The sequence below is a fragment of the Dromaius novaehollandiae genome, chromosome 16 (genome assembly GCF_036370855.1).
Source record: "Dromaius novaehollandiae isolate bDroNov1 chromosome 16, bDroNov1.hap1, whole genome shotgun sequence".
NCBI classification, from domain to species: Eukaryota; Metazoa; Chordata; class Aves; order Casuariiformes; family Dromaiidae; genus Dromaius; species Dromaius novaehollandiae.
In genome coordinates, this window is record NC_088113.1 from 21,847,143 (window position 1) to 21,866,351 (window position 19,209).

The window sequence follows — 19,209 nt, forward strand, 5'->3', positions numbered from 1 at the left end:
GGCGTGGTGCGTGGCTGCGCGGCGGGACCGCCCTTCCTGCCTCGCTACCCGGAAGCGGATGTGACGGCAGTGGGGGAGCGCCGCTGGCCGCTGCGCCGCCATGGAGCCGGCGGGCGCGGGGCCGCGGCGGGCGCGGGAGCCGCTGCGTGACCTGCGGGGCGCGCTGCGCGCGGTGCTGGCGCGTGTCCGAGGTGAGGGCCGAGCCGGCCGGGGCCGGGGCCGGGGCCAGGGCCGCGCCGCCTCCGCCCTGGCTGAGGTCCCTTTCTGCCTTTACAGAGGGCGAACCGGGCGAGGCCCGCGAGCCGTTCGAGCCGCCGCGCTTCTGGGACGCGCTCGGTACGGAGCGGGCGCGGGCGGGCTGGGCTGCTGCACGGGGCGGCGACGGGGCCGAGCCGGGCTACGTGCGGGCCGGGCTGGGGCGGCGCTGCGGCCGGGCTGCTGCACGGGGCGGAGGCCACCATGTGGGGCGGGGCCGGGCTGGGGCGGGCGCTGCGCGGGCACGTTCGGCAGGTTTTGTGGCAGAGCTGCGACTCTGGGGTGCTGTTACACGACGTGGCTATGAGTTACAAGAGAGATCATCAGGAAGGTCTCCAGTCAGGGCTTCTGCACTTGTCCTCAGCTCCCTGGTGTCGTTGCTGACAAAGCAGTGGGCCGTGTGGAGTAGCTGTCATGACCTAGCTTTTTAAAGGCTTTGGTCTCTGCTGAAGCCTGCTGGTATGTACTGGTAAAGGTGTCATGAGCCAGGAGACAAAAAGTGATGGGGGATTTCAGAACTGGCCAAGTAAAAAAGTAGAAACGAATGGACAGTTTAGGGTGACGCAGCTGCAACGTGGAACTTTTTTCTTCTGCTGTACAGTTTAGTTTATATTGTTGTCACATTCAGAAATGAGAGACAGTAATCAGGGGATAGATATTAGGGCTAAGCAGCATCGGAGAAGACATTGCTCATCTAGCTGCTCTGTTTTTTCATCTTAAGATCCTGACAAGTGTCTTTTTCCCATTGGATCATTCCTAGGTCAGACATTCAAAGCAACATCACAGGAAGCTACAAAGCTGAGTCTGGCATTCTCAAGGCCTCCACTGCCTTCCGCAGAGGTGAGTGAAAGCCTCCACAGAATGGCAGATGGCAGCTCATGTGCTAAGTTTCAGATACCTCCTGTCTCACTAGACCAAAACAGAGTTGTTGGCTTCAGTGCAAACAGGGGATGTTTGTGTGAACTATGCATTGTAGAATATATTAATCCAGTTCAAGAATTGCCTAAAGAACTAATTTCTGGAATTTGGGAGGACAGGTATACCAAATAAGTATTCTTATATTCCTTTCTTTAACATCATTTAACCTGTACAGCTGCTTGCTGGTGGAGACAATATATTGGGCAATGTGTATCTTAGATCTAACTAAGAATGGAAGTATTTTTGCTGTTAATTGAGAGAAGTTTTAACACATTTGTGTTTGGAAGAGGGAAAAAAAGGACCACGAATTCAGAATAATGATCTAAGCCACTTCTTCCTCTCTGATGTATGACCACCAGACTAGTGGGTGTTTTCTGTTACCAAATCATGAGGAAACGCATGATGCATACAGTGAGTTTGCAGCTCGAGCAAATTATTCTGTTCTGCGTTTGCAGACTTCAGAAACGCCTAAATGCCATAACTTATCTTTGTGCTCTATTTGTTTCTTGAGCAAGCTGGCCATTGCTATGCTTCCCTATAGTCTTTTTTCAAAGTAATCTGGGTTTAAGTGGTTGCTTGTGAGACTTTCTAAATGGAATGCAGCAATACACTTTTCCTGTTTAATCCTTTTGCCTATCCATTTTCAGGACTGTCAGAAGCTGAGTGAAGACGTACAAAATGCGATTCTTGCAGTTGCCACAGTGTACTACTCGCTCCCCAAAGGTCAAGGTGAGATAGTAACAGCAGGGCAATGCCAGTTTTTTCATCACTGTACGATGAAGCACAGTATTTCAGAGCCCAGTAGGAGACCGGGCATCTACAGGAAAGCAAGTTTTCATGACCAAAGAGAGTCCCATTGTCAGCTCTTCCATAGACTTGCAACATGGTTATGAGTGAACCATTCCACTATCTACTCCTGCGGATCTCCATCTGTGGAAGAGTGATAATGTAGGAGGAGGTGTAGTTGTTTGAGCATTCGTAGTTATATAACTTTGAGATCTTGCCCAGAGTCCTTTTGAAACTCGAGAACAAATGTCACTTCCTTCAAAGTACCTGTAACTTTATATATACCATGTATCTGCATGAATGGAGCTGTCTGTGTGTTCATTTTTGGCAACTGCTTTCTGTCATTGCTGTCTTTTTTCTCAATCTCAATCAGGTACTACTCTTCGGAAGATGGTACGAGATGCTACTACTGAGGTAGTGGAAGGGATGATCCAGCTCACAGAAACAATTCTCAATACTCCATTGGAGAGGTAGTGCTTTTCCAGAAAGAAGAGAGAAAACGTTACAAGTATACTTGTCAGGGAGCAGCAAGTGCAGGCTGCTCCCAAAGAGAAGGGGGGAGCCAGGAGCTGACCACGGTTATAAGGCAGGCAGAGACAGTGCCCTCACCAGCAAGGGCCCAGTCTCACAATATCTGAGTGAGCAGAGCAGGCCTGGTGCAGATAGCCACGTTCAATAAGAGTTCAGATCATCAGACAAGTCTGTAGCGACAAGGTACATTTGAGGTCAAGCTGGAAAGTCAAGCCAGCAAGTCAAGGTCAGGTCCTGGAACAGTAGCCAGGGTCAGACACAGAACAGTGATTGTCCAGTTGGGTCAGTGGTGAATTGGGCCCAAGATCAAGCCAGGAAGTCAAGTCAGTGGGTCAAGATCAGGGTCGGAATCAAGGGGGTATGAGACTGGGTGCAGATATAGCTGCTACACAGCTATGATGTAGCACAGACAGGGCCCAGCCAGAGAACCTTAGCATAAAAGCATCTTCTAGGGGAAGGAGGGACTCAGCCTCACTTTTAACTTTCTTCACAAGAGCTCTTATCAGCAAAAGAACTGATCTTGGACTTAGCCAGCTAAACTCTTTAACTGAGCCAGCTAAAGTCCTAAGAGGGTGGAATCCACTCAAGGCCCTGACAGTGCTCAGTAACCAAGTGGGGTATCTTTTTGTATAGAGAGAATAGATTTTCATCCTATCTGTGGCAAGGAGAGGAGTTGGGAGCAGGATTCCCGTGAAGGTGCTGGGGTAGTGTTTGCATTGGTGGGCAGTTCTTGCTCTTGGAGTGGACTGTCCTACACAATGATTGCTTGACTTTCTGAAGCTAGTTATTGGAACACTACGCTTCCTGGGAGATATTTTGGAACCTCTTTTCACTGATTGCAGACCACTGCCCTTAGGCAGAGGTCAGCAATCTGTGATACAGACTACTGATTTGGATAGATTCTGGAAGATATATAGGCACAAGCACCTTGAGAGGCCTCTGTGGAGGTTCCTACTTCTTTTTCCAAATAGTAATTAAACTCAGTAGGAACCAGCACCTGTTGCCTTGCACAGATGTGAGATACCGATGACCAGCAGCTTGGTGACTGCAGAAAAGAAAAACACAATTTAGCAGAGCAGTGTTACTGATTCTAACTTTGAGTGGCTCTGGTTCATTTCAGCTTATCTCAGGAACAGCTTATATCAACTGGTAGTGTGTGGGAGGCATGTGAGCAAGCATCCAATCTGCCACGAGGTGAGTACTGTGTATGCGGAAAAAAAATGGACTAGGATATGTGGTCTTGGAATATCGATAGCCCTTGTGAGGAATATTGTAGCTAGCACAATAAAGACTTGCTCATTTTGCAAACCCGTACTATTCTTTGAAGTGTGTATGCTTGGAAGCCAGGTCAGGTTCTTTTCATGGCAACAACACAGCTCTGAGCTCTGCAAAAATGTTTGATCCTATGGTCTCAAGATGTAATGATCTCAACCAGGTGAGTGTTGTTGAGAACTGATTTAAATCAGTATGGTGTCAGATTTTTCTTCCTTTTGTTTTTGCAGATAACCAGGCAGCAGTTGTGTCAGCTCTAGCTGCATGTCTAGGTGTGGTCAAGGATGCTCTGGAAGAGATGGAACATGTAAGGAAGGCCCTAAGCCTTTGAGAAACCTGCAGTGACAGGTTGCAGTGATGGAATACAGGGATGGTTTTATAGACAGGCTCTGATTTGAATTGGATATGGTATGAGCTAGGTTATTGTGTTGCCTGGATCTTAATGAGGTTTTAAAACCCAAGTCTGGTCCTGCTACCTTATATATGCTTTTCATGAAGCCCTGTCCTTGAGTGTGGGTGAGTGGTTCTAGGCTGATGTAAGAATGGGACTATCTGCCAGATTATTGCTGCTCACTGTTGAACTGGAGCGGGGGATTGTTTTTTCTTAAACTGATCCCATTAGGATTAACAAAATTGGGCAACTGAGATGCTAGTGCAAGAGAGATTCCTCCGTAAATTATTTGTATGATTTCTAGATAATATTTTCCCTTTTTTGCTGCGTACTCTTGGAATGGATGTTAGGCCCTGGGTTTTTAATGCATCTGTGTTCTCAGGCTCTGGTGGAAGGGCGAGACCCCTACAGTGACATCATGGAAGATGAGGAGCTGGGCTTTCGGGGCAACAGAGATACCTACTGGTCAGAAGCTGACCGGAAGCTGCTTGGCCCCTGCATGGGATTAATGAAAGCTTCCAAAGCTTGCCTGAAGAAGGTCTTGGGTGTAGTGAAGGCTCATGGAAAAGCTGACTCTTCAGAGCAGATTGCTCAGCTGGATGACCTTGCAGACATTGCTAATGAGATCAGTCCAAGGTACGCAGGTCTCTCCCCTTGTTGCTTTCTGCTCCAGAGCAGTCCCTATGTTTCCTGAGGTCTAGAGAGTGGATCAGGAAAACCTGTATGATATTGAATCTGTGAGCTAGTGGTGGAAGCAGCTGTGTGTGTGAAGACACTCTTATGGCATAGGCTGTTGAGAGACGTGCAGGTTAGGAAAGGATCACGTTCTGCACCTTGAGGTAGTGCTGTGGCTGCAAGAGGGGATAAGGTGGGAGTGGGCACCGAAGCCTGAGAAGGCAGTGAAAAGCATCTCGTTGGTTTGACTGATGTCTCATTGTCATGCTCTGCAGTTCCAGACTTACACTTAGGATGAGTGTAGGCTTTGACCAAGGATCTATGAGTTGTGCTATTGGGGACTTTTCTTCAGTGGTGACTCCCTTCTCTTTTATTCTAGTGTTGATGAGCTGGCGCTGAGCATGTATCCACCTATGAACCAGCTGGCTGTGCGACTCAATGTAAGTATCTGCAGCCTGCATGCCAATCTACCCACTCGGCTATAGGAAGGAGAGAAAATTGAATCGGAGGGATTATGTGTCTGGTGGGTGTTAGTCACTGTATCAGTAACCACATCTTAGGGATGAGGAGTCCCCTTTGGTTCTTATACATTTAGCTTCCTTGAGGTGGAAATGTGTTTCTCTTCTTTACTTCTTCGGGGAAGAGCACAGCCACTCTAGGGTTGACTCTGAGTTACAATCCATAGAGATGTCCAGTGACAGTATCTTAGGCAAGTGGGGTCTAAGGCTGCCAGTGTATTCCATGTCTACTTTCTTCCCTGTGTCAGGCAGATTTATTCAAATGGAGTGATCTAAATTAAAACTATAAATTAAAAATTCTCACGTTGAGCATGATTAAGCACTGGAAGAGTTTTGAAAATCTCCATCTTTGGAGATTTTCAAAACTTGACAAGGCTCTGAGCAACCTGTTAAACTTTGAGGTAGGCCTTGCTTTAAGTGGGAGGTTGGACTAGGTGACCTCCAGAGGTCCCTTCCAACCTAAATTAAGTATATACCTTCCCATATCTGAGATTCTTTATTCTGACTCTTAGTTCTCATTTCTTGCATTTGGCCAGTGCATTGATCTTTTGGTACAGAATACTAAACATTGCTTAATATCAAATTACATTGCAAACAGTCACTTATAACTTAATGTCTTAATTCCAATTACCAATTTCTCACAGGCTTATCTTTTTAAGAAGAAAGTATTTTAATATATGTTTTTTTAAAAAAAATTTTTCCTTTTTTTTTTTCCTACTTGTCCTAGCCAGGAGTAGGTTGGGAGATGCTCCCAGCATGGCAACGTTAGCTTCCTCCTGCATCAGGGTCTGCGGCAGTTTTGCTCATTCTTGGCTGTATCGAGCGCTCCTACATGCCTCTTTCTTTCCCGATACTGCTGGGCCCCTTCTTCCCATGTATGGTTCACTTCGTTTTCCTTTTGTTTCCTTCTAGGCTGCTAAATTGGCATCAGTATTAAAGAAAGTCTTAGAGATTACAAAGTGAGTATGAGTTACAGTTCGCAAGTGTGTGTTCCCTGATATGAAAGCTGATATCGTTCTGACTCTTGTCAAGGATGACTCATTTCTAAATAGTAAATGCTTGTATTTTGGCATGTTATCTGGAAGCAAAGGGATGGGAATAGGAAGAGTATGGTAGGAATAAAAGTGGTCCCTGCTGAAGACAAGAGTGTTAGGGTTTGGGATTAGAAATACGAATGTGGCTCCTTCCTTGCTCAAAGCACTCTGTGAGGCACAGCAGTATTGTTTTATTGCTGTTGTAATTCAGCACTTCACAACAGCCATGTGGTGAGGGGGTTTCTCTAGTCTACAAGTGCACAGGTATAAGGCACCTAGGAGACTTTCCTAATGTAACTCCTCTACTTTGCAGGACAAGCCATGTGTGTCCACCATCAGAGGAAGGCTGGGTGCAGTTTCTCACCGGTGCGGTAGATCACAACATGGACAAAATCAAGAACTTCACACAGGGTGAACTTTAGCTCTCCTATGTCGACATGTGTTGCTGCCACTGGCTCTGGCATATGCTTTCCCAGTGAATCTGTCTGGCCGTTCTCTAGCTATAGGAGAATGGTGAGGACAGTTCTTTTAGGGGAGAAGTTTACTGTCTCTTGGCAGAAGTTTCCTAAGTTTCCCAAGGGGGAAGTCACCCTTTGCTTTTGCAAAAGCTGTTACTTTTGCTTGGACTCCTGGAATGATGCAGTGCTGCATCTTAATGCTGTGAATGTGCCCCTTTACTCAGACGTTATAGCTACTGTGGGTACAAAGAGCAATAAAATGTTAATTTCCACAGGTGACTTTATCTGTTCTCATGTGGCAGGATATACACAGAACGAAAGGCTCTTGCTTCTTTTGCAAGCCACCAGATGAACCATTAAAATAAATGCAGGAGTGTTCCTGCTTCCTTTCAAACCATAGGGAAGAATGAATGATCTCTCTTCTGTTCTCTGAGAAAGCAATAGAAAATATTATTTACTGCTTTACCAACTTCAAGGACCTGTAGGAGTAAGTACATCTCTAGAAAAATGCAACATCTATTATCACCTTGAAGTTCTAAGTTATCCTTTTTGCCTTGCGTAGGAAAAGAATTGACTAAGCAGTGGTGGGTTCAGCAAGTATGCATGGTGAGAAACACAGCATCTCCTTGAACATTTTGCCCATCTTTGTCACAGTAAGGCTCAATTTACAAGACCTGAGAGCAGGCATAGTGGCAGATGGGGGAGAGTTTGTACAAATAATTAGTGTCAAACATGGTTTTAAGTATAACTTTAATTAAACTGTTAACATCTATGCTTGTCTACATTCTAGTGAGTTTCTTTTATGGAGAGAGCCTACCTTAAGCTCATGGCACAGACTGTGACAAACCTTTTGAAAAGGAGACAGCAGGACCTGTTCTTAGTTGGGTGTCAGGCAGCTACAATGTTGATGCTTTTGTAGCTCTTCAAGTTCTGGAGTTGAATGCGGTCCAGACATGCAGTGAGTCTTCTTTGCCCTGCTTGGGTGGGGGTGAATGGGGTATGCAGCTGTTGAGTGCTTGTAGGCTGCACAGAGCCAAGCCTGAAAAGCAAGGAGGGGAGATGATACAGGAAGTGTAGCTCTTCGTATTTCTAGTTCCCAGGGCCTGGGAGATGCATTTGCTAGACGTGAGTGTGATGCCAAAGAAAAAAAAAGAAAGCTCATTAAATTAATTAAAAGTCATTTAAGCTACCACATTGGAATTCTGATCTGGCAGGAGGGTTGAACTCCCCATGGAGGCACCAAGGGTCACTTTGTCCTAATGCAGTTTCTTGAGAGAAATGTTGTTGCTTTTTCATGCAGAGAAGAGCATGCCTTTTTTGGTGACTTTTGGCTAAGTCAGGTTTGCCTGGTTCTCCAGCAGAGAAAGGGAAGAGATTGTTAAAGCCATAGCCAGGGACTGTTCTTATTGCTGGCTGTGGGTAACGGGTGGAAATGTGTGTCACCGAATAGTTTACCTCACTTACAGATATTCAAGTGGCTAGAGAAATAGCAAATAATTTCTAAATTGTATGGCTTAGTTCAGTGGCCTGTAACTGTCTTATTTAATGTGCATATCTGCCTAGTTCTTAGTTTTGTGGCACTTTCTTGTTATGCTTTATGTTGGCAGGGGGCTTCCCTTCTGCTGTCTATGACTTTGGGGCTGCAGCTTTCATAAATGTCATACTAGCTTCAGCTTCTGTATTAAACACCTGTTTAAAGTTCTGGTCTCTGCCTTTTCTCTTTTTCAGTGTGATTGAAGTCTCCTGCATTATCTGTAAGTAATGAAGGGAATGTGTGTGGCTTTTAGCTGTAGTGGTCTCTTCCTGCCACCTTGTTGCCTGTTTATTCTGGGGGACAACCTTTCCTGTGCAGGGGTTTCTTGCTTGTATTATGTCTATTTTTCTGTTTATCATTCTTAAATCAGTCAGTTGGCACTCACCTGTACTTCCTCTGTCTGTAAATGAGCCCTCGCCCTGCAACCAGTATGACACACTTCTCCAGGCGTTCGGTGAGAGAGTTCAGGAAACTGATCCCTGCTGTGGTTGACTGGTACTGTACTATGTTTTCTGGAAAGTGTTGAGAGAAGGGAATGAGTCGGAGCTGAGAGAAGGAAAGAGAAACTTCTAAGATTAAAAAGGAGAGAAGTGCTTTTTTTGTGGCAAAAGTCTCTGCCTGGGCTGCCAGTTGGCAGAAGAGGCAAAGCCCAGATTACTCTCTTCTGAACTACAATCGTCTCCTGTGGTTTCCTACTGTAGCCTCTGACTTCCAGACTGGGAAATGAAATAGGAGTCATCAGGATTTTCCTATACTCACACACGGACGAGCTAGAAGTGGGAGTACAGTATGCAACAGTGCAGCCCAATGCACCTCTTCCCAAGCTGATGCCTTAGTGCTTTGAAAGAAAACAGCATGAGGAGAGCCACTTGGCCCAGCAAAATTTTTCTGCTCTATGAAAGTTGTTTTCTTGCTGCTGCAGTAGCATAATGACAGATTGATCTAACCTCAATAGTGAGAGGGGGGTTGCAAATGCTCATCTCTTCCTGGGTAAAGTATATGTGGAAGGAGTCTTCATCTCTTAGCATGGCAGTCAGCCTAAGCAGATGGCTCTCTTCCACCTCTTTTCTGTACTGTGAGTAAAGCACAAAGACGTGCAGGGTGTTAGCTGGAACAGAGAGTAGTGAAATACGGATGACAATGCAAGTTATGGTAAGTTCAGCCTAGTCTTAGCCTGCATGGCTCCCAAAAATATTTAATGCTCAACATTGTACCAAAAGTTGCAGCCATTTAAAAGCTAAGTGTTTCCAGCTGGATGTGCAAGTTCAAAATCTTTAAGGTGTTCAGACTGCATGTGCTGCAGCCTGTTTCCTCTTCGCTCCCCACGGTGATTTGAATCACCTCCAATCAGTTATCTAGACAACCTTTTGTAAGCTTATGGCTAAGTGCATTTTTCCTTAACTGAGAGGACTAGATATACTTTTCTAGCCATTCATCCAATAGAGTCCTTACTTTCTTTGCTTTTGAGGATAAAATGAAACTCTTCCAAAGTTGGGTAATGGGCATGCCATTATAATGTACAGATTGGGCCCCGAGTAGCAGGCACACAGCTTTTTCTCCACCGCTGTGGTTAAACACTTTAATGGAAAGTGGCACATCCTGTCCCAGTAGCAGAGAATTCTCAGATTGGAGGTGGATAAAAAGGTTAACTGGCTCTTCAAGGGCAGTAGGAATGGAGCTAAACTCTGTTTTGCTGTTGCTGCAGGTTTTCTCAGCTTTCTGTGTCTTTTTATAGGCTTTCTCAAGTGCCTCTTTTTCCTGAAGAGAACCTGTGACAAAAAAGGGAGCACACGTTAGTATTCTTTCCTGTTTACTAGTGTAAAGAGGTAAATGCAGAAGGATGGAGGTGAATTATCCTGGCAGTGCTGAAGACAATTGTTTCTAAGAGATCAGATAGTTATACCATTGTGTTTCTGGTTGGAGCACTTTAAGGATTTTGGCTGATGGGACATCTGGATTTGCCTGAAAGATTCTAACTTGGAAAGATTTGTCATGGTTTTTGAAGCAGTTTGCTGCTGACATCTATCAGAATAAAAGGGACAGCTGGAAATTGTAATAGCTTAAGCTGCTCTAGCAAGCTTTGACAGAATTCATTGCTCGAGCAGTATTATGTTCTCCTGTGATGGACTGGAGCTAAGGAGACACTATATCATAGGCTGAGATGAGATGGTAGAGTTGGATCAGGAGAGCAGGCCTCAGTAATAGATTCTGAAGGGGGGGGTACTTTTTGAGAGAGGGATTTGGATAATATCTGGGAGCAGAGCACTCCTTTTTAGAGTGTTGGAATCTGAAATACAGTTCAAGGGTATTGGGAGGTGAATGTAAAGAACTCTTACTCTGCAGGTAACAGAAGTCAGGAAAGGTTTTTCCAAACAGGAAAGTGCCTGGTGGATGAAAGGCCTCTCCTTGCCTACTTCCCTATCTGAGGGAAAACGTCACTGATTCTGAATCAGGCAGGAAAGAACTATTTCACTGCAGTCTCTGTCTGTCCAGTCCAAAATGTTCCTCCAGCCCTAGGCTGTTGTGCTTGCCAGCTCTTTTACTGTCCTGACTGTTGACTTCTCTGTACCTAAGAACAATACAGTGGTCTCGATGAGATCAATTATAATTTTGACTCATCTTTAAATCTTTATTATAGGAAATACTTTGAAATTATCAAACATTTTTATCTTAGCAGGAGAACAGGGTGATGACAAGAGTAGGACAGGAGTGCTGAGGCAGGCAGCTTTGAGCTGTACTAGGCCCTACCTCTTTCCTGAGGTGCTGTGAGAAGCAGGGTAGGAGTAGGGGGGAACACTAGGTGAACCAGCCTCAACATCTCCCAGCAGTGTGCTGGCGCTCAAAGCTGTTTATGTGAAATGACTGAGCCCGGCCAGCCTTTACATTGCCGACCACATACCTTCTCACCAGGGATTAAAGAAAAGGGTGCAGTTGCCCAGTAGACAGTAAGACTTGGAGGCATGTAAGAGCAGAGCATACTGGCCAATGGCAGTGTTGGCAGGTGTGTTCACAGAGATGGTCCAGGAGCATGAGTCCTGCTCCTCTAGTGCTGCGCTCCACTGCTTCTAACCTCCCAGGATGGAGATGGGAAATTCAGTCTGGGTTCCATCTGCTTTGGATGGATGGGATCCTGCAGCCAAAGGCATCTGGTTATGTCTACTTCGGACATGCATCCCCACCCCCTGCAGGTTGCAGGGACCATATCTAGATCTGGGGCCATAGCTCTCCTTTTATGTGGGAAACTCTTAATCCTTTAGCAGCTTAATGCCACTGTCTTAGCCCTTAGTCAGTCTTCCTGAGGCTTGTGCTGGAGTCAAGCCTCCTTGTTTGAAAGTGGAACGTGTACTTCATAGATCTGTAGAAACCAGGAAGAGCCACAGTGGTGCAGACCTGCTGCTCTTGGGATTCAGTGTCCTGTGACAAAAGCCACAGCCAAATGCTCAGATTGTGGTAGAACAAGCTGGAGACTGTTATGGAAATTAGGCTTGTCGGCCACCATAACAGGGACTGACCCTAGGTTCCCGCAGAAAAGTTCAGAGCCAAATCAAAGCAAATTAAATAATTAAATTTTAATGACACGCGTGCAGTAATTACAGCTCAAGCTGGGTGCCTCCGAAGAGGGACCCCAAACAAAGAAATCCCTCGGCAATTATAGCTTTTTCAAATTAAGTTTCTCACCCCTCATGCGGTAGTTCAGACCAATAGTAATTTTTAGGTCTGGAGTCTCCTGCTCCTTGTTGGGTCTCATCGTTGTTCCTAGGCAGGCCGTTTTTCTCTCTTATCTTTACTGTTGCGGTTTCTGCTGACGGTTGTACCTTCGTTTATTTTTGGGTCTCACTGTTCTCTCTCAAGGTCCTGAGGAGGAAGAGGTGATTCTAAATCATAGCAATTAACACTGCCCCAGCAGTGAGCTGAGGCTTTGTCCCTCAAGGTCCTAATGCCCTGCACTGGTCTTATTTCAAAGCCTTGACATTCTCCCTTTTGGAGTGTGAGACACAGGAATGCAGACTGCTTGTAACTTCCTTATGTTCCCAGCTGGAACTGGCTCTGAGGCCCTTTTCTTACTGGACTAAGTAAAAGTTCATTATCTTATCTAAGTACGGCCTAAGGCTTCAGCAAATTTAGCTACTCATGCTAAGCAAGTTTTATATAAGTTGTGCTAAGCGGCTACCTCTAGACAGTTTCAGTTCGCTATTCTTTAACAGGGCAAATGGTGCTCCCCTCCCGAGGGGTCTCACTAGAAAACATTCTGTAACAGAAAACATCTGTAACAGGCTAGCCGAGTTAGAATGTTCCTAAACCAAAAGCCAGGAGTGAGAACAGCCCCTATGAGTCCTCTCACGTCATTGAGCTGTGAACCTGCATTGGCTACTGTGCTGGAATGTCTTTTCTAGAAAGATATCTAGTCTTGACCCTGCCTGCCAGTCCCAGCAGCAGGAGATTCTACTCTGGCTTAGATAAAGTTCACTTGCCTCACTTCTAAATGTGGACACATCTGTCTGGCTCTAGAGGTGGCTTTTCCCACCAGCTCTGTTCTTCAGGTGGGTGGAGCACTAGAGCTGTGATAGGCATGGTAGTGGTGTTACCTGTCTGTACTATGAGGAAGGTTCTCTTCAGCTGCTGCAGGTAGTTGTGTATTGGAGCTGTGAAGCTCACGATGATAGTGAATGGCTGCCCCTGCCTCACCACAAGCTCTTCAGTGCTTATTTCTTCTGTGTGGTGGTTATTGTTGTTCATTGCAATCTTGAAATCACGTATTTTGGTGCTTAGACCTGTAGCATGAGAAGAGACAGTGAGCTTGGGACTGTGAGCTGCTCACTGTCTAGTCCTGAGCTCCATCCTGAGACACACAAAAACAGCTGATGTCTCCAATCAGACATGGCCCCCTTCCTGCCCAGTAACTGTAAGGGCCTTCCCTCTGAGCTTGGTTGTTCAGATGTCAAGTGGCTAATGAGCTGCCTTTGCTTATACCTCAGAGTCATTAAGTGAACCAAGTGAATATGCAAAAGCACCTTCTGCCCAGCCAAGGACGTGGAACAGACCTGACCATTCAAATGATACAGAGGTTGCAGTTAGCATTGAGCGTGCACTGTGACTACACCTGGAGTCTTACACAGTGCACTCAAAGGCACCACTAGCATGCAAAGCAGTTTCTTTCCATGGGGAAACATGATTAAATTTGTGCGCTGGACATGAGCCGTTGCACCCATCCAGCCATGTGCGTTCAAGGTCTTCCAGCACTCACTGCACTAGGTATGTGTGATGTTCACCGACGAGCAGCAGTTGGTGTAAATTTCACTGCTGGTGAAAAAGCAGTGTTGCTGCATAGTCCTGGAGCTATAATGGATTGCAGCAAATCAGACACCAGTCATTCCCTATTTGCATCGTGCTGGTTGGTAATCTTGCACCCAGAGATGGTACAGGAGACAGATGAGTTGCTCCTCTTCCTTCTGTCTCCTGTGCATACAGCAGCCTCTGTCCAGCACCAGAAGAGGGCAAAAAATTGTTTTTTGCACAATTTCAAGTGCCCTATTCTTATCTCCTTTCATGCTTGGTGGCCTTAGCAGGATCATATACTTGCACTTATCTTCTGGTTTGATGTTCTTAGTCTTTCCAGGCATCTTGCTGAGAAGCAGATGACAACCTGGTTTCTTTCAGCCTTGGGATCATCTTGACTTCACTGATCTCTCCAGCTCCCAACTCATCAGTGAGATCCTTGAGCCTGTGGGTTGTAACTGCTGCCCCTTATATGACGTGTCCTGTCATCTACCTCCCCTCCCTGACCAAGGCTTCTCCCTTTGTTCCATCTAAAAAAAATCCACAGAGCATTTGCCTGCTGCATAAAGCCACTGCTCTTGTGCTAAAGCCACAGCTGCTACTTTTTGTAGTTTTTGTTGGTTTGCTCTCTGCTCTTGCCTAACTTTCCTTGTCCTCTGCATCGACACTTTCTCCCATTGCTGCTTGTCCCTTCTGTGTTGGTTGTGGGTGTCCCACTGAACTGTGTGCTGAATTGCTTTTTTCCCATGTGAATTTTGTCATGCATAGTTTTCAGTGACTGATTCTGTTCTGGCTGTCAAGTCCCTTTACTGCTGTCCCAGATCAGAGCTCTGCACCAGTTCAGTCTTTACAGAGCCAACTCTGACCTCCTTTATTTTCTTCTTTCTGTGTGCTGAAAATGTCTGTTCTGACTAACTTGTAGACTGGTGAGTCATATGTACTTGGGGTCCCCCTCTCCCTCATGTGGCTTTTCACAGATTTTATTGTCCCTTTCTTCAAGGCTGCATAGAACCTTGATCTTCTACTTTCTCTACCAGTGAAAACACTTGGTCATCTCCCTGCTCCAATTTTGTAGTCTGCCTTACTTCACCTCCTCCCCCATATTAAGGACAACTCTTTTGCCCTTTCTTCCAAACTCTCACAGGTCTGCCTTAGCTGCCTCTTACCACTTTTCCCAAACTCCCCTTGGTCACTGAGACCAACTTTTGTTTGTTTTCCCTTTTTGTGCAGTCTTGTGGATGAATTGACCTCCCTCAGCCTTTACAGCACTTTCCTGGCTCCTGCCCTATGAGAAGCTCACCGCTTCTACAAGCCCCATGAATAACGTCTTGGGGCAGGGACAGTTTTTTCTCTTGTGCAGACAACTGGCAAATACTTGAGGCTAATCAAGGTGGGTTTTGCTCACCATGGCCCATGTCTGGTTCACTGGTCCTGTGGAAGTTTTCAGCTTCTGCTCGCTCTGCCAGGCAATGCCTCTTTCCTTCAGCTTTCTCTAAAAATAATCCACTTGCAAAGTTGTTTACTCGGTTTCTTTATACAAGGTGGGACATGATGTTGCCACCTCTCCTTCAGGTTATCTTGCTGACCTGCTGTGCCGAATTTGAGAAGGACTCTCTTATCTCTCAGACCACGTTAAAGAGCAGAAGGCCTGACTTTTCCTACCTTCATATGAGGATATGCTGCAGTGGGATGTGAAGCTTTTAAAGACAGACAGTGACAACTTCTTCGAAGAGCTGTGCATCAGCAACCCCAGAAGAGGAAGTAGAGAGAGTCACCAGGAATTTTGCAGAAATCTGTGATCTTTCGCAAATTCCTAAATAGTCTTAGAAACCCATAGGAAAAAAAAAAGTGGCAAAGCTTGCTCAATTATTCTGAGTAGTAAAGATGAAGGAGGCAGCTTTGAAAAAGTTGTAGAGGAATCTTTGATTTTGAGTGTCTCATAAAACAACAAGTAGAGATCAGTGTAGACACATGTAAAGTAGGAAAAAAGGACCCTAATCTTACATAAATGGTGATGCATTCAGTGGTAACTGTAGCTGTGCCAGGATGAGATTTTAGACTTATACTGGATAGCCATTGCAAAATCTGGTCCAGTGAGCTTGGTGTTTTTCTTATTGTTTGCATATTAAACTTTACAATTGTTTGCTTGTGTGTCAGTTAAGCTAAATGCAAGCTCTCTTAGTTTTAGTAATTTACAGCATAGCCTTAATTGTAAAAATGTGCTTTGATTGCTTTGATTTTTATTAGTAACATGGAGGTCACCAAATTTGCAAAAGTCAGGAAACAATATAAACAGAATGGGGAGATGGGCCAACAAAAATTCTGTGAGATTTTTGTCAACAAATTCTTATATATCAATTACATATGATTTAAATCTGTATTTTGGACTTGATTTTTATAAAAAGAAATAAACAGTATGTAATCACATAAGCCAACTGATCATTTTCAAACCTCTGATTTTCTTGCATAATTAGTCATTCCAAATGCACCTTTGCAGAATATGTGTTTATGTACCTCCTGTCTCAGTTTAAATACAGTCAGGTATTCACCCCATCACCATTCCCTTGTAGTGGCTGTGTATGTTGATAGTACCATCTCTTGGTCAAATTGGCAACTGCAAGTAGTGATTGCTAAGTTGGATGCACTGTTCAATACTTTGTAAGTTGTGAATGGAGAACTATTTATTGTCCTTTTTTTGTCTTTTGCAACATCAAAAAGGGGCTAAAAAGGAAATATATTGAAAGTCTTAACACACAGAAGTCTTCTATATGCAGTGCTCAAGTGCTTTTAGTGCGGTTCCATCTAGTGAAAATTTTCAGTTCTAACTTACATGTTTGAGATTTCCCATCCAAGATATCAGAGAGAGAAACAGGAATTGGCCATTACAGAGGTCAAAACACTCAGCAGGAGGAAGTGCTGAGATTATCTACTTGTGAATTGCCTCTCTTTTTCTCTGGAATGTGGGGTTCTCATATTTTGGTTTCTTTAATTTTTGTCAGTTCATTCATCTGTGAGTTCAAAAGCCATTTGTTTCTGATTCAATACATGTTCCGTAAAGGCAAGCCCATTACACTGTCTGTATTACTGATGGTACTAAAATGCTGCAGCCACTTCTTTATTTTGCAAATATAACTGCACTGTCAAAAAGTAGGGTTTAGACTGCTTCAGCTATTTTGCTATATGCAGCCAACAATTTGCATCTCTCCATACAGGCTTTCTGAACTTTTAAACATGTTGATAGATATTTCCAAAGAGTACATAGAAGTATTTTTGTTCTTTATATTTTGGTGATAAAAAGGTGGTTGCACCAACACTTTGGAGTAACATTTCTTCTATACATCTAGTGTATCAGTACTCAGAGTTGTATATGCAAGTTCCCCTCCTCTGTTACTCATTGCCTAGCTTCAATACAGTGCTTTCTGCTGACAGTGATATATTCTGTGTCAGGAGGCGAGGAGATGAAGAGTCCTTCAGATACCATAGCAGGTGGCTCTACCGTATGGATTCTCCAGAGGTTTTGCCCTAAAATCCTCCAGCAAAGTTCAGGCCCTTCAGAAGAATAATATTTTTAGTCTGAACTGTAAAGTGTAAATTCATTAATCTTCTAACATATTTTGTCTTACAGATTTGGTTTAAGGATGGTTCTTCTTTCATATGCTTTTCACATAGTGATTACTTCTGTGTTTCTGGCTCCAAAATGAGAAAACACTTTCATCAGGAACTACTGACCTTTGCTGGAGCTCCAGGAACAGCACGTGTTACAACATTCTTTTGAAATTGCTGTATTTGGTTCTCCCCTGCAAAATCAACCATTCCAGTCAGCCCTTCACATTGACCTCTCCAGTTCAGATTGGTACCAGGTTTATTATTCAGACTTCCTTTTATTCAAGCAGTCTAAGCAAGTAGCCTACCACTTGCATTGAGAGCTCAAGCTCTCCTTTATTACAATATGTATTCCGCTCCATTGTACAGTACAGTTGCCATTTGTCAACATAATTTGCTCATGCATTTAACACACATAAATAATGCTTCTGATATGTATCATCGCTTGTAAAACTATAATTTTAGCCAGACCAGCACTCTGCTTATGCTAATTTCAACCTCTGAGTTCAAAACTGCAGTATCATTAACACCAGCATTAGCATGTTTAATATCATGTGCAGCTGCGTGAAATCCCTTCTTCCTTGCAATGATTCAATAATAGTTAATATTCACTCAGCCACAATTAACCAAGCCCAAACCTATACTTGTCTATAAGCTTCAGCAAAATATAAGCATGTACAACTTGCCAGACTGGATCAGAACAAAGGTTCATCCAGTCCAATGTCTTGTCTCTGACAGTACACAACACAAGATGCCTCAGAAGAATGTGCACGAGCCTAACCCTAGCAAATAAAGCATTATCTCATATTAGATGATTTTCAAGATTGAGTATGTCATGATACACAGGATTTAATTTCATTACGAGAGTACTTGTTAATTATAAATGTTCTTTGTAGTAGTCCCCTCCTGTCTGCTTTCCAGTCTAACATCTCATTAAGTGGGAATTATAGAAACACATGGTGCTGTAATCCCATCTGAGCTGTCTCTTTATGCTGAGATCTCTTTCTTCACTTAATGCAGTTGAGGTAAAACTCTGCATGGTGTGTATGTAAGAATTGCATTTCCACTGTGCATTTACCAAGATGAATTTCATTGATTGTTGTATCGTCACCTGTTTTGCCTTGCTGGGCCTGTCTGAAGTTTCTCATAGTTTTTTGGCCCTGAGTAATTTAAATGGCTTTATGTCATGAGCAGATTTTGTACCCTTTTTGCACTCACTTCTTGCATTGCTTCTTCAGAATGACCTCATCCACGTCCTTTGAGAGTCTAGATAAGTGTCGCTTTTCGGTATCCACCACATCCCTGACATGCTCACAGAAGTCTAAAGGAAAAGTGAAGCATAGTAGCCTTCAAAGTATCATCCTGCCCAGATCTTACTGTGTTATCTTGATAGCTTTTTGTGATTCTTGTTGTTTTACAGGTCTAAACATATATCTGTACAATTCTGCATTATCTTTATTATCCTTAAAAATAGAAGCTTAAAATGTGACAGTAGCATCATCAGTAATGGTATCTTTCTGAGTGTGGCGATCAAAAATATGGATAGCTAAGTTTCCCTTTTTTGGTGTCAGCATTTCCTGCTCTGACGTGGCACATACATGAATTAGATGTGAATTTTACTCTTCGGTAGAATTTCTTGTCTCTTTTGAGCAACAAGAAATGCTTACACTGAGCCTTTTGTTTTGTCTTTTATAGTGAGCAGCATCGTCCGTGTTCAGTACGTGAGTGTGATAGATGCTAAGTGCTAAAGCAATGCAACTTTGGTGACAGCCAAAACATCCAAATGCTTTGAAACTACCAACTATGGCTATTTCTGATTTTTTTTTTTAAGTGTAAAAGGGTAAACATTTAGTTGTTTGCCTGAATCAAGGTCCTAGGAGCTTAGATCAAGAGAACAGTGTGGTGGGGAGAAACATTCACCATCCCAGTGACCTTGATGCTAATGTCTTCCAAGACT

At 44.1% G+C, this 19,209-nt stretch overlaps 1 protein-coding gene across 11 annotated transcripts; it reads left to right on the top strand.

The window, feature by feature from the left end:
• Nucleotides 1-31: 31 nt before the first annotated feature.
• Nucleotides 32-18,062, top strand: CCNDBP1 (cyclin D1 binding protein 1). Of its 11 annotated transcripts, none has more exons than XR_010391962.1 (13): nucleotides 32-191; nucleotides 277-336; nucleotides 1,016-1,095; nucleotides 1,821-1,902; nucleotides 2,333-2,429; nucleotides 3,611-3,684; nucleotides 3,993-4,069; nucleotides 4,536-4,789; nucleotides 5,208-5,268; nucleotides 6,259-6,305; nucleotides 6,694-6,791; nucleotides 14,880-15,039; nucleotides 15,191-16,084. XR_010391962.1 is itself a non-coding variant. In XM_064521793.1 (13 exons), exons 1-12 carry the CDS (start codon nucleotides 101-103, stop codon nucleotides 8,569-8,571), a joined length of 1,026 nt encoding a protein of 341 aa, XP_064377863.1. In that variant the 5' UTR covers nucleotides 32-100; the 3' UTR covers nucleotides 8,572-8,592; nucleotides 17,275-18,062. The 11 variants fall into 11 exon arrangements, 9 of the variants coding, with proteins under 9 accessions (XP_064377863.1, XP_064377862.1, XP_025970841.1 ...); XR_010391963.1 differs by having other exon boundaries at nucleotides 15,222-16,084; XM_064521793.1 differs by lacking the exons at nucleotides 14,880-15,039; nucleotides 15,191-16,084 and adding exons at nucleotides 8,567-8,592; nucleotides 17,275-18,062.
• Nucleotides 18,063-19,209: the final 1,147 nt, after the last annotated feature.